Source organism: Lepidochelys olivacea, assembly GCF_965140295.1.
Source record: "Lepidochelys olivacea isolate rLepOli2 genome assembly, chromosome: 20".
Lineage (NCBI taxonomy): Eukaryota > Metazoa > Chordata > Testudines > Cheloniidae > Lepidochelys > Lepidochelys olivacea.
The window spans coordinates 3,509,252-3,523,864 of record NC_140430.1 but is presented as its reverse complement, the minus strand read 5'-3'; the positions used below and the strand labels follow the sequence as shown (position 1 = coordinate 3,523,864).

The 14,613-nt window shown below is 50.0% G+C and overlaps 1 protein-coding gene across 8 annotated transcripts in view; it reads left to right on the top strand.

Moving 5' to 3' along the window:
• Positions 1-14,613, top strand: part of R3HDM2 (R3H domain containing 2) — a 106,238-nt gene that overhangs the window by 56,268 nt on the left and 35,357 nt on the right. For 5 of the 8 annotated variants that reach the window (XM_084610625.1, XM_084610628.1, XM_084610627.1 and 2 more), the window contains exons 2-5: positions 5,598-5,793; positions 10,694-10,735; positions 12,387-12,473; positions 13,943-14,069. In XM_084610625.1, the coding sequence (XP_084466751.1) occupies positions 5,629-5,793; positions 10,694-10,735; positions 12,387-12,473; positions 13,943-14,069 (421 nt within the window). In that variant the 5' untranslated portion in view covers positions 5,598-5,628. Of the gene's footprint in view, positions 1-5,274; positions 5,399-5,597; positions 5,794-10,693; positions 10,736-12,386; positions 12,474-13,942; positions 14,070-14,613 lie in introns of those variants that run through there. The other 3 variants (XM_084610630.1, XM_084610624.1, XM_084610623.1) reach the window with 1 other exon arrangement.

Here is a 14,613-nt window from a genome sequence, read left to right as displayed (position 1 = left end):
CCTCCAGGTGACACCTGCCAAAGGAAACTGGTGTCAGACTGCTGTAGTCCTTGTTGTGATTGGCTGGGGAGTGTTACTGATCCATGCTATGCAAAAAGGTGTCTCTTTAACACTAGTAAACAACAGCAGGCTTGGGCAGCCCTCACCTCCAGCCTGTGCCCCTCATGAGAAAGTCAGACCTGAACTGCTCCTCATGGACCCATTTGAGTTGTGTGCAACTAGAGGGCAGGGTAGTTTGCAGGTCCCTCAGCTGGGAGCCTGTAGTATGTTTTCCAGATTGCTTTCAGACCCTCTTCTGCACTGGCCTTCGGTAGTGGCAGTTCGCTGGCCGGAACGATTGAGCCCGAGAGCTTTGCACCAGGCTGAGAATTGATAGCCTGGGCTGTGCAGAACTGGTGCCAGCTAGCCGGCTGCAGGGGGCATGGCATTAGACATGTGCTGGGATCTCTGTTAGTGACTTATTCCACTGCTGCCTCTCAGTGAGGGGAGAACCTTAGCTGAACTTGTGAATCCTCACTTTGCCATTCTTTGGCACGCTGCCTAGAAAGTTGCTTATGGGATTGCTGGTGGGTTTTTGTAGCCTTCCTGCTTCGAAATGAAACCTACCACAACAAGGCAGTGGCCTCTGGGATTATCTACTTTCTCGGCAATAACAGGTGCCTTGGCTCTCCCCTCAGCATCCCCTTAGTGCCCATCTTAACACCCAAAGCCACAGATGGAGATGTCAGCCATGTAACATAACTGGTGATACTGTGCAGGCAACAGTCAGGAAGGTTCAGTCCCTTCCGCAGCAGCCTGCCTCTCCTCTGCTACCTCCTTTTGTTTTCCCAACAAGACACTCCAGTGGAGGGGTGGGGTATGGCGGGGACAGATCTGTGCATGGGCAATTCTGCACTCTTGCAAAAGGCTGCCAGGGGCCAGTGAAAAGGGGGCAATTTATAGTCACTGGAAGTTTGCAACATAACCCGACTTCTTTCTTCAAATTCAGAATTGTAACACACAAGAACCCAGAAACAGTGTGTGACAAAGCAGACTGCTCCCTAAAACAGAGAGCCATTCCCCTTTGCTTTAGGCTGGCTCTTTGCAGACTGACTGTGCAAGCTCCTGAGGCTGCAAAGGGGATCAGGAAAATCCTGGAATGTAAAGTGGTAGCTTACAGTTTTCAGCACACCCCAGTTTTGGTCATGCCATTTCACTTTTGCTCCAGTACATAGAAACTTTGATTCTGAAATTGACATGGGTACAAATCAAGGACCAGGTTGAAACTGACTTGGGACCCAACTGGAGCACTTTTGCCTGTTGTTACTTGTGGCTCACTTTGGTTCTTGCTTTGGTCCAGCCAGAGAGCTTGGCTCTGTTCCCTTGCGGCTTTCTTGCCTTGGAGTGCTACAGAGCTCATGGCACATGGAGGTTTTTCCTGGAATTACATGGTCTGGAAACTACTACACTGGCAGCCAACTGGATCAAGCTGACATTTAAATCCCATATCTTTAAAAAAAAAAAAAAAAAATCCTGCAATCCTAATTCTTCCTTTAGCCCACCCTTTGTATCTCTGCTGCAGTCCCAGCTGATTGCCTGTAAACATACCCAACCTAGCTTTATCGGGCTAAAAATGGCAGTGTAGATGTGGTGCTGTAGGAGCCCATCCAGACCCTAGGTATGCACTTGTGTTGCTGATCAGTGCAGAAGCCCAGGCTGCCTCATCTACGCCACTGTTTTTAGCCATGCTAGCGCAGGTATGTCTATCCACGCTGTACTGACCCCTCAGGTTGCAGCAGAGACAAACCCTGTGTGTACAGTGCCTAGCACAATGTGGCCTCGACGTCAATTGGGTGGTCTGCGTGCTACTATTGTACAAATAATTAATAATAAATGATACCCCTAGTTTTGCATGCAAGCCTTGAGTTTCTCTGCCAAAGTTCTAGCTTGCAATTGCATTGGAAAACCATTCCCAGCGAGTAGTTATCAGTGGTTCACAGTCAGGCTGGAAGGGCATAACGAGTGGGGTCCCCCAGGGATCGGTTCTGATTCTGTTCAATATCTTCATCACTGATTTAGAGAATACATTTATAAAGTTTGTGGACAATACCAAGCTGGGAGGGGCTGCAAGTGCTTTGTAGGATAGGATTAAAATTCAAAATGATCTGGACAAACTGGAGAAAGGGTCAATAAGGACAAATGCAAAGTACTCCACTTAGGGAGGAACAGTCAGTTGCACACATACAAAATGGGAGATGACTGCCTAGGAAGGAGTACTGCGGAAAGGGGTTGGGGGTCATAGTGCATCACAAGCTAAATATGAGTGAAGACTTGCAAAAAATAGTGAACATCATTCTAGGCCATGAGAAGTAATTCTTCCGCTCTACTCTGCGTTGATTAGGCCTCAACTGGAATATTGCATCCAGTTCTGGGCGCCACATTTCAGGAAAGATGTGGACAAACTGGAGAAAGTCCAGAGAAGAGCAACAAAAATGATTAAAGGTCTAGAAAACATGACCTATGAGGGAAGATTGAAAACCTTGGGTTTGTTTAGTCTGGAGAAGAGAAGACTGTGTGGGGGTGGGGGTGGGGGGCATGATAACAGTTTCCAAGGACATAAAAGCTTATTACAAAGAAAAGGACACAATTTTTTTCCTTAACCTCTGAGGAAAGGACAAGAAGCAATGGACTTTAATTGCAGCAAGGGAGGTTTAGGCTGGATGTTAGGAAAAACGTCCAAACTGTCGGTGGTTAAGCCCTGGAACAAATTGCCCAGGGAGGCTGTGGAATCTCCGTCATTGGAGGTTTTTAAGAACAGGTGAGACAAACACCTGTCAGGAATGGTCTAGTTATTACATAATCCTGCCTTGAGCACAGGGGACTGGACTAAATGACTGATGAGGTCCCTTCCAGTTCTACACTTCTATGGTTCACAGAGCGCTTCCATTGCATATGAATTCCTGAAACCTTTGCCTCTGGATTTCCGGCCTGCATTTGCCAGAAGGATCAGCAGTTATCTTTCAGCGTTTTCACCCAGCGCCAAACTCAACGGGAGCCTGTGTATAAAATGACCGTTGTCCTGATGGCCAGATTCCTTTCCCTAATATCTCCCAGAATGAATATGAACCAGTAACTGTGACTTTAGTGGGGCAGGATGGCTGTGAAATGGAAGATGTATTAGCATGTTCATTTAGAACCTTCCCCATCTCCTGCAAAAATAAATAACAGGAGTAAAACACTCTCCCTCTTGGGTTTGGGACGCAGAAATTGTTCCTGGACTCAGACTAGTGATTCGTATTTAAATGTTTGGTATTGCCAGGCCAGTAGCTGCAATAAAAGTGAAACACCGGTTTTGTGTTCAGCAGTGCTACAAATTAAAGTGCAATGAGGCTGAATTAGCCAGTGAATATTAGCAATTCCCATGCCGAGCCAAGAGTCAATAAATCTTTGTTGTATTTGACTCTTTTTTAGCCACGTTCTGCCAAAGCGATTATTAAAGCAAGTGGATAAACGTCAGCTGTGCATCCAGTTTCTAAGCTTACATTCTTTTAGCTTCTTGCAGTGGTGGTGTAGCCATGTTGGTCCCAGGATATTCGAGAGACAAAGTGGGTGAGGTCATATCTTTTCTTGGACCAACTTCTGTTGGTGAGGGAGACCACCTTTCGAGCGATACAGAGCTCTTCTTTAACTTTTAAATGTAGGCTTTTTGTATTCAAGTGCAGACATGTCCTGTGCCTTTTAAGCCAGCATTCCCATTTATATATCCCCTTCCGGTATATCAGTAGGACAGATATCAGGCTGTATTCTGCAAATGCAGCCACAGTATTTCAGAAGCGTCGTCGTCCTTCGTGGGTGATTTATCCACCCCCAAATTTAGAAGAAGCCTGTTTGAGTTACTGGCTCTGAAGCTTCATTACCTACCCATTCAGCAAAGTTGACTTAATTGTCGTTACTGTGTTTCAGAGTTAGCCTCTATTTTGATGACTGGAAGCATTACACTCTTCCATCAGATCTGTGGCTTCAGGCTGTCTGCAGTCTCAGGCAGATGTCACCGCATCAAGTTTAGATTCTGTTCAACTCTGAAAGGGTTTCTTTGCAACCATATGGGCTAGAAACTGTAGTTGTAAATCAAAAGCTTCTGTAGCAAATTCTGCAGGAAAGGGGGCGACGTGACTTTGGAATACACTGGGCCCTGCCCATGCGGCCTCTGATCTCTTCCAAACTGCAAGTTCAGAGACGACTTTCTGAACTGATCTCTTGAGAAAGTTTAAGCAGGCAGGGAAATTAAATCTACACCTAACGATATATTAATACCAATAGTCGTACCTGCCTCTTTTGGTCTATAGCTCTCAAAGCACTTTACAAAGAAGGTGAGTATCGTCCCTATTTTACAGATGGAGAAACTGAGGCACGGGAGAGGAAGTGATTTTTAAGTGACTCACCCAAGGTCAATCAACAGGCCAGTGGCAGAGTCAGGAAATGAATCGAGGTCTCCTGCTTCCTGCTCCCTATCCACTAGGCCGCAGTGCTCCATGGGCTATGCTTTGCATTAGCGGCATTTCAGTTTACCCTTAATGCACCTTGTGATGTTGCCAGCAAAATGCCATGTGTGTCAAAAGTGTGTTTGCGCCTTCATGGAATCGCTGCAGCAACTGGCGATGAGTGAAAGAAAGCCTGTTTGCCTAGCGCCCATCCGTACCGATTACCGCGTTCTACAGCATAGCTGGTGCGTGTCTGGGTGGACTGAGCTGGGTTGTGTGTATCGACGGCCCTCTAAGGGTGGCCCTCTGGATGTCAAGGGATTCATGCCTCCAGTCAGTGCTGGATAAGGTATAAACACTACAGGCCCAGCCACCTGGAATCATGTGGTTCCATCAGCAGCTTAGCTTTCATTCAAACCCGCTGCTCTGGGGGACGCTCCCGCAGCAGATGAGGCTCTGGGGGGGGGACGCCTTCTCTGCCATCACCCCATCGGAGCTCTGCTGGCTGGTGTCGGCAGGGATCCTGGCCACACAGCACTCTGCTTGGATGGGTGGAGGTGGAGTCCTTCCTCGGGGGCAGAGTCTAGTCTGCCTAGAGGTCTGGAGTGGTGGGATTGGGCTCCTTACCAGTTTAGAAGACAACAGATGTGTGTCTGGCCCCTGCTGCTGCTGTTACACAATGGAGAGGTGGGGGATGGGGTGAGGGGGCAGAGCCACAGAATAGGGGTTGGGCTTTGAAGTGCTCCTAGGCATGCCCTGGATTGTCTTAATTTGAGCCTGCCTCCAGCTTCTCAGTTACAGAGAGAACCCCCACGCTTCTGCTCTATAGCAGTTGGGAAACTTGGCTTGAGCGTGCTGTTGGCAAAATGGGACTCAATCCGAGAGGAGGGTGGGGGTATGGAACCAGCTGGCGACAGGAAGTTGGGCATGAATCCCAGGTGCTCTAACTTGCACCAGGGAAATCACTGCATGGGAAGCATCACAGGGATATCCCTGTGGGCATTTGAGTTAAGGAGGGAGCAGGGCCATCCCACGGGGCAAATTGTGAGCGAATTGTGCAGGAGGCCAAGCTGTGAATTGGATCTCTCCCGTCATCCTGACTCCCTTCTCTCTGCCCTATCTCCTCTCTTCCTGCAGGTGCCCATCGCTACACTGCATTGCACTGAAGATGTCTAACAGCAACACGACGCAAGAGACCCTGGAAATAATGAAAGAGTCGGAAAAAAAGCTGGTGGAGGAATCTGTGAACAAAAACAAATTTGTATCCAGGTCACCAAGCAAGGAAGAAGTTGAGAAGGATGGGGAGGAGACCAATGTACGGCAGGAATCTCAGGTAAGCCCATGGCACCTTTTCATCCTCCAGTCCCAATGTTACCATTACGAGAGGCAATGGCAAACTAGCCCAATTTGTGGAGGTTCCCATTGCACCCTGCTAGCCACCCCAACCATTTGATGCTTTTGCAAAGGCTAGAAATGTTTGCATGAAACACCCACCTAGTTAGCGGGGAGATCCTGCCTGGAAAGGGTTATGGATCTATACTGTTCTCAGTGGTAGCAGATGACAGAACAAGGAGTAATGGTCTCAAGTTGCAGTGGGGGAGGTTTAGGTTGGATATAAGGAAAAACTTTTTCCCTAGGAGGGTGGTAAAGCACTGGAATGCGTTACGTAGGGAGGTGGTGGAATCTCCTTCCTTCGGGGTTTTTAAGGTCAGGCTTGACAAAACCCTGGCTGGGATGATTTAGTTGGGGATTGGTCCTGCTTTGAGCAGGGGGTTGGACTAGATGACCTCCTGAGGTCCCTTCCAACCCTGATATTCTATGATTCTATGCGGGTTTTGCTGGCTCGCTGAGGTGGGTGGTTCAGTATCCTACCCAGATGGACATAAGGAAAGCGAGAGTGGTTCTGTAGAGAGACAGTGAGGATATTGTGTGTGGGCTGAGCGGTCCTCAGGAAGGAACCCAAGTTTTGAGCTGAATTGAATCATCTTGTGGTTTTCTTGAACAAGCCAGCCCTCTTGCAGGAAGTGGGTGAGTTTGGAATTAAGGTCGGGGGTCAGCTCCTCAGCTTGTGGAAATCAGCAGAGCTCCAGCGAAGTCACTGGAGTAGCCACCAAGTCACATCCCCTCTCTGTGCCTCTCTTTCTTCTGTCTGTTATGTCTGTTTCGCCTGTAAGCTCTTCGGGGCAGGTCGTGGGTGCCCATACAATGCCTCGCACAATGGGGCCTGATCACAGTTGTGGTCTCTAGGTGCTCCTGAGAAATAGACCATACTGATACCGACTGGCACCAGCTGGCCTCGAGTGTGGACTTGGCTTGTCAAGCACGTTGAGAAAGGCACCAGTGTGCAGACTCCTGCTTTCTCAGAACAGGCTCGCGAGGCTGGCACGGAAGGGAAAGTTTGGAAATATTCCTAAATGGATCTTGCTGAAGCTGCAGCCATCTCTGCGCAAAACACAGCGATTTGTGGTAACGTACCACTTAAAAGGTGCTTCCATTGTACTTCGGCTGAAGAGGGGGAAATGGGCCTTGCTGCTGGACGGTAGTCGCTGTGATCGGAACGTGTTCTGGATGATACACGGTGCGATGCTGCGCTTGAAATCCAGTGGCTGGCGCTAGGTTGCCTATGGAAACTGGCATACAAGCGCCATCGCTGTGCAGACATAAGACGCTGCCACTTTAAGATGAATGGGGTAGGAGGGGGTTTGTCCAGCTCCAAATGAGACAGGAGCAATTGCCATCCCGCTGCTGTGATTCATTTCCCCTTGATCGCTACGGCAGCAGGTGCTGCTGAGTCCTTGCCTATCTTCGGACCCCGCTCAGAGCTCACCTGGCCCTCCGCTTGCCCCACTGCTTCCACTAACCCTGTCCCAACCTCAGGTATCCCCTCAAACCCCTCTGCTCCCTGTGCCCTTGTAGCTTCCCCTTATCCAGCAAGGCAGAGACAGCTTGGGCCTCGCTAGCAACAGTGGCTAAGCGGGGTTGTGGCATCTCTGATGGGATCAGCAGCAGGGTAGCCCCCCAGTTCTAGGGGTCCATCTGTGGAAAGGGTGCTGAGTGTCTGACGCTCGTTGCCTTTGGCCTTTCCCTTCACCTCTGGGTTTAGCCTGCGTTTGCTCGGTAAATGACTCGTTAGCTTTTCTAGGCTTGGACTTTGGCTGAGAGGACAGAGCTCCTTGCAGAGCGGGGTCTCTTCTCGCAGCTCCCAGCCAGCTCATTTTGAAAGGAATTCGGCTGTCTTGTGCATTCAGGGAAAGTCCCCACTCCGCCTGGCGGTTTCATTCACTCAACACAGCTCCCCCTCAAGGCCAGCGGCCCGGCTGAGCTGTGTGGTCCTGCCAAGCTGCGACGAGGTGCTGTTTATAAGCAGGCCCTGCGAGCCTGGTCATGAGCTCCGCTGCAAGGCTTCTGGCACAGAGATGGACGCGTCAGTACACGTGTCAGATGGCACTTGCCGAGCGGAGAAGGTTTCTGCCTCCAGGAGCCATCACAACTGAACGCGCTCCGCCAGCTCCCGCGACTTGGGAGCACCCAGCGCCAGGCAGATGATAGGCTTCTTTATGAGACCTCATCGCCGAGCTGCTGTGCAAGCCCATGGTGGGGAGGACTTCGGCTGCTTCAGATCGCAGGAGGGTACTGTAAAGAGAAGCCACGGCTGCAGCTGATTTAAAGGGAGGAAAAGTAAGACAGCCAAATAAAATACCACCGTCTGGAAACGAGGCCTGCAAAAGGAGAAGTGTGCGAGAGTGTGACCTCGGGGCAGGGCTGATTTGCAGAGGGGCTGTGTGCTCCTACTGAGGACACTCTGACCGTCGAGCTCCGAGCCTTCCCTCAGAGGGCCAGTGACTGCAGTGGAGGTGGTGATATTTCCTCACTGCTTCCTGGGGGGTCACGAGGCTTCCTGCAGGTTTGCAAAGCACTGAGACATCGCCCCGTGATCCAGCTGGAGAAGTGCAGAGGGGGCTGCTTGTGACAGCGGGCACTGCTGAAACTTGTCTTAAAGGGATCTCTCCAGCATAGATGATGATAGGGCATCCTTTCTCTGATACCTTCAGTAAGAAGGCTCATGGTAAGTGAATCTCTACTGCAGACATGGTCTGTGTGCCCCCCCGTGCTGACAACCTGATTTACTGCATGTATCGGAGTCCTTAGGAGCCCCAGGCATGGCCCACGACCCGACTGTTCCAGGCGCTGTACAAACACAGGGCAAAAAACCAGTCTCTGCCCCAAAGAGCTGACAATCTACCTGTAAGACAAGACGGACAACAGATGGATGCAGACAGACGGGAGTACAAGAAAATGACGAAACAGTGTCTGAGCTCCTGAAGTCTTGTTCTTTGCACCACCTAAAGACATTGGTTCTAAAGTGTGCTGGGCTCTGCATTTCATGCTACCCCGTGTGATGCTCTGGAAGGCTGGGCTGGCCAGGGTAAAGCCCTTTCTCCTGGATTTCCCAGCTTGTCCCTCCCCAGCAACTGCTCCCGAGTCACCGTTTGCACATTTCCATGGATGATGTGAAGGGTTTTCATGGTTACCTTTTGGACTCAGGATCTTTCTCTGTAGGACAGACTCTGTGCTGTGCTCTGGCGAAAGCCCGAGGAGGTAAATTGCCAGACTTTTGATCCCAACCACAGCCCTGGCTGCTAAATGGTGGATGGAACAGGAGTGTCACCAGAAAGCAACATGGAGAGTCGACACCAGAAGGGTCCTCTCCTGAGGCCAGACAATTTCGGTCTGCCCGAGACTCCAGACTCGACTCCTCGCTGTGGAAGCCAGAAAGGGAGTGAGAGCTCCCTGGCTTCCCTGAAGAGGTGGTGCGTGAAGTGAAGCAGCACTAAGTGATCCCTCTCCAGAGAATCTTCTTGCAAGAAGTTCTGTAGCAGTTCTCTCATGGCCTGTGATCTGAGTCCGGGAGTAGTTTGGATAGCATTTGCTAGACCCCACCTCTCTCTGTCCCAGTGGCCTGCAGTCCTCTTATTGCTCTGCAGCTGTTCTCCTTCAAGCTGGCATCGGACAGAAGCAGTACGGTGCCGAAGCAGAATGAGGGGTGTCGACTTTTATCGGAGATTCAGGTTGTTACTGTGAGATAAGCTCCTCTAGAAAGGAAACCTTCCCAGGCAGACTTAGGTGGTACGTTCCCATTTAACTGTCCTGGCTTAGCAAGGTAGAGGCCGGAATCCTCTCGCTGGCTTCTCAGACCTGCGTCATTTCAATGACAAATCAATCCGGGCACTTCCTGGGAACTTGTTGTGCATACGATGGGGAAATGTTAACATCCGCTTCTTGCACCTCTCTTCTGTGTGTGCGTCTGCTTCCAAGGGCTTGAAACCACAAAGAGGGCTGCTGCAGGTGGCAGGTTCTGAAAGGCTAGTTCTTCATAGTGCTTTCCCAGGCCTAGAAGGCAGATTCTGAACACGCTGTGGCTGGACTTCACATCTGTTGAGGGTGAACTATAAAGAGGGTATGGTTTCCACTCCAGCCGGCCCCATCACATATGCATATCTACTCCCCATCGCGAGTAAATAACGTTTCATTATTATGCTGGGAAGACAAGGTGGGAGAGGGAATATATTTTATTGGGCCGATCTGTTGGTGAATGAGCTGTTGGTCCAATAAAAAAAATTACTTCTCCCACTTTGTGTCTTTCATATCCTGCAACGCTGGATTGGGCTGGATTTACGACCTTTCATTTCGTGCTCCTGTTCAGTCTTTGGCTGGGGCCTTGTCACAGGCCTGGTGATCAGGCCTACCCAGGTCCCAGAGAGCTGGCCTGGCTTCGATTGGCTTTATAATTCATGGTGACAAGTTTGTGAAGGGAGATTAACCTCGTGCTTCAGGGTTTAAAATAGTCTCTAATTACTGGAGACCAGGATTAGACCTGAAGTGGGGGCAGATTATCCCACAGCTGCTACTGGGGGGGTTTTGCACCTTCCTCTGAAGCACCAGGTGCCGTGCACTGGCAGAGTTGGGCGTACTGCGCTAGATGGACTGGGGTCTGCTGATTTGTCTGCAAAGTTTGCCTCTTTGGGTCTGACAGGCAGCTGTGGGCGGCCATCTGTGCTGCCTCCTGTTGGATCCGCTTGCTCCTGCTGGCACCAGAGAGGGTTGGCCTGGAACGTGCTGTGTACGCGGTGGGGTTTGGGCGGCCCTGCGATGTGTCACTCTAGCAAACCGGTTTATACAGCATGGCGTAGGTTCAGATTAAACCTCCCACGTTCTCTTTCCTCTCTCCACAGAGGCGGACTTCAAATCATGGACACGCCAGAAAAAGAGCCAAGGTAGGAGACACTCTCCCCGTCCCCCCCTCCCTCCCCCCCGGCCTTCTGCAGGAGCGCTGAGCTACTCGGGGAAGAGGGTTTGAGTCCCACACTGACCCCAGAACTCCACAATCCTCCAGTTAGTGCTTCTGGAAACAGCCATTAAACCAGCTCCCCAGCTATCATCTCCTCGAGCCAAGTGCCGCAGCCGTTTGGACACCTCGCTGGCTTGTTTTGCTCTCTCTTATTACACTGACAGCCTGCGTAGTCAGGGACCCTGACAAGTCACTGTGCTAGGTCTGTGCCCTCCACAGCGTCCCGTGGCTGTGAAACTCCAGAAGGGAATTCGCTTGTCCAATTAGTTGCATCGTGGCTGTTTACCTGGATGCATCTGTTTTCTGCCCAACTAAGGACATTCACCCACCAATGGACCCAGCGGAAGAGTGAATTTTCACCCAGTTAAACTAAAAGTGAAAAATATAAGTGGGAAATAATGTTTCGCAGCCATCTAGTTACGCTTATTTTTCCCTCCTCTTCAGAGGATATTGTGGCACAAGCCGGCCGATCGCATACGATTTTAATCTGTTTCCTGCTGCGCTCCCTTTATTTAGCAGACAAAGACCTAACACAATCCAGTGGCTGGAATTTGAAGCTAAACAAATTCAGACTGGAAACAAGGCGTCGGTTTTTAGCAGTGAGGGTAACGAACCGTTGGAATGACTTCCCCAGGGCTGTGGCAGATTCTCAGTCACTGGCGATTTTCCCATAAAGATTGAATGTTTTTCTAGAAGAGATGCTGTAGCAAGCGGGTGATTTCAGGGAGGTCCCAGGGCCCATGTTACAGAGGGAGTCACACTAAATGATCAGGGTGGTCCCGTCTGGCCTTAGGATGGCTGACTCAGGGCTGGAATAATCTGCCCAATGGCACCTCTTTCTTCCTTAGTACTCTGTGTGGCAGTCAGATGACACAATCTAATGGTCCAATCTGGCCTTAATCTGGGAGTGTATCCAGCAGCCAGGAAGGCTGGCATGCCAGTGACCCCCCTGCCATGGTGTGGGAGAGCACATGCTATGCTCAGCCCTGCTGCCCAGAGCCGGAGCTCCCCCGGATCTCGGGTGGTTGGGTGACACATTTTGGGCTGAGAGTCCTGAAGCGTTATAAAAGCGTTACTTTGAACCTGAAGCACCCGAAGTTGTCGAGCAGGCAGGTGTGGTGGAAACGGGATGGCAGCCATTAAACCAAGGGAAGCAGCAACATCACCTCCTGCTTCGAAAGACTTAGTCAGTTTCAGGGTTGCCCCTTATTGAGGGTTTAAGACTTGGCAGGTTATTGAGTGTGCGGGCTTGCAGAGGCAGGAGCAGGCTGTGTAACTGCTCGGCAAGATTTCATGCTAACAGAGGCTAAGTGGTCCGGTAGATTAGCACAATAGCCTTTCTCCTCAAATATGGTGGGGTCAGTCTCAATTAAGCTCTCTAGAAAAGAAGAATTAATTTGTTGCCCTCACACCGACAAACCTCTGCTTTTGCCTGTGTTACTGCCGGCTCCAAGAATTTGCATTTTAGCCGCCATCTCGTTGTGACGGCAGCAGTTTAATTGGCACCGATGAAGTGAGCGGCTTGGTCGCACGTCAAAGTGCGTGTGAGATGTATGTGGTGGTTCTTTGTATTTCAGTCTAATTCGAAGCTCAAGCTGGTCAGGAGCCTGGCAGTGTGTGAAGAATCCTCCAGCCCCTTTGTGGATGGGCCCTTGGAAGCCCAGGTAGGCCAAGATTTAGCCAGGTCATAAAATGTGAGTGCTTCTTTTCCGTGCTGGTCCAAGGGAGAACTGCTTCCAGCAATGGCTCCGTTTCCTAGGTCTCATCCACAGTGCGAGCGAGGGGTGTGATCCCCTTGCTCGTCTGCGCATTCTTGCACTTGCTGGTATAAATAGCAGTGTAGCCACGGCAGCATGGGAAGTGCCAAATTCAAAGCCACCTGAAATCCGGGCGCCGGGCTTTCACTGCTGCTACGCATGCTACCATGACTATCCTGCTATTTCTACTCACGTTAGCTCGCTGGTCGAGACGAGCCATTTGCTTTGTGTACAAAGGCATCGTAATTAACAACTTAACTGCCTTCCCCAAACAAACATGAATCCGAGCACAGCATATCCAGTGGGGTCCCCCAGGGATCAGTGCTGGGTCCGGTTCTGTTCAATATCTTCTTCAATGATTTAGATAATGGCCTAGACAGTACACTTATCGCGGATGTGGATGATACCAAGCTGGGAGAGGTTGTAAGTGCTTTGGAGGATAGGATTAAAATTCAGAATGATCTGGATAAACTGGAGAAAGGGTCTGAGGTAAATAGGATGAAATTCAATAAGGATAAATGCAAAGTACTCCACTTAGGAAGGAACAATCAGTTGCACACATACAAAATGGGAAATGACTGCCTAGGAAGGAGTACTGCAGAAAGGGATCTGGGGGACAGCTAAATATGAGCGAACAGTGTAACACTGTTGCAAAAAGAGCAAATGTTGTGGGATGTATTAGCAGGAGTGTCATAAGCAAGACAAGTAATTCTTCCACTCTACTCCGCGCTGATCAGGCCTCAGTGGGAGTCTTGTGTCCAGTTCTGGGTGCCACATTTTAGGAAAGACGTGGAAAAATTGGAGAGAGTCCAGAGGAGAGCAGCAAAAATGATGAAAGGTCTAGAAAACATGACCTACGAGGGAAGATTGAAAAAGTTGGATTTGTTTAGTCTGGAGAAGAGAAGACTGAGAGGGGATGTAACAGTTTTCAAGTGCATAAAAGGTCATTACAAGGAGGAGGGAGAAGAATTGTTCTCCATAACCTCTGGGGATAGGGCAAGAAGCAATGGGCTTAAATTGCAGGAAGGGAGTTTTAGGTTGGACATTATGAAAAACTGCCTGACTGTCCGGGTGGTTAAACCCTGGAATAAATTGCCCAGGGAGGTTGTGGAATCTCTGTCATTGGAGATTTTTAGAGCAGATTGGACAAACCCCTGTCAGGGATGGTCTAGGTAATATTTAGTCCTGCCATGAGTCCAGGGGACGGGACTAGATGACCATCAAGGTCCCCTCCAGTCCTGTGATTCTGTGACTTAGCTATCAAGTGCATGGTCCCTGATGCTGCTCACGCCAGCCGCTGTGCGTGGAATCTGAAGAGCCACAAGGACACGTTTGGAGTGTTGAGCTCAACAAAGGGCTGTTTTGCTTATTTCTAGGACATTATTCAGTTGCATGTCAGCTGCCCCTCGGACAAGGAAGAGGAGAAGTCTACAAAAGATGGGCCCGAGAAAGAGGAAAAAGACAAGAATAAGGAGAAGGCACCAAGGAAAATGCTCTCTAGAGGTCAGTGCACTGGCGTGGGGCTGCAGGAGCCTGCTTCCTGGGTTCTGACAGCCGGGACTCAGCCGTTAGTGCAGGGAGGCAGATCTCCGTTAACTAGCACGGTCCTTTGGAGTTTTGTTGCAGGGGGAGCATTCCTGTGACCTGGAATGTGCTCTACCGGACACCCCAGTGCTGGATGGTCTAGGTGTAGTAAATCCTGCTTCAGCACGGAGGGCTGGACTAGCTGACCCCTCAAGGTCCCGTCCAGACGACATTTCTATTACTCTGACATGTGGCTTCCTTTTATGGTCTTGGAGATCTGGATGTTTTTGAATGATACAGCTACAAACAACCCCACCCCACCACCCCGGAGAAGTTCCTGCTTTCAGTTTCTCTTTGTGAAACTCACCAATAGAGACGGGGCTGTAGAGGGGTTTGGGAGACGTCCAACTCAGAGGCTTTATACGAATCCCTTTTTAAAAATTTCGGAACATAAAAGTGGTTGAAAGAGCAAAGTTTAAAATTTGCATCCAGAATGCAAATCATACCTGAAATCCTGCCGCTG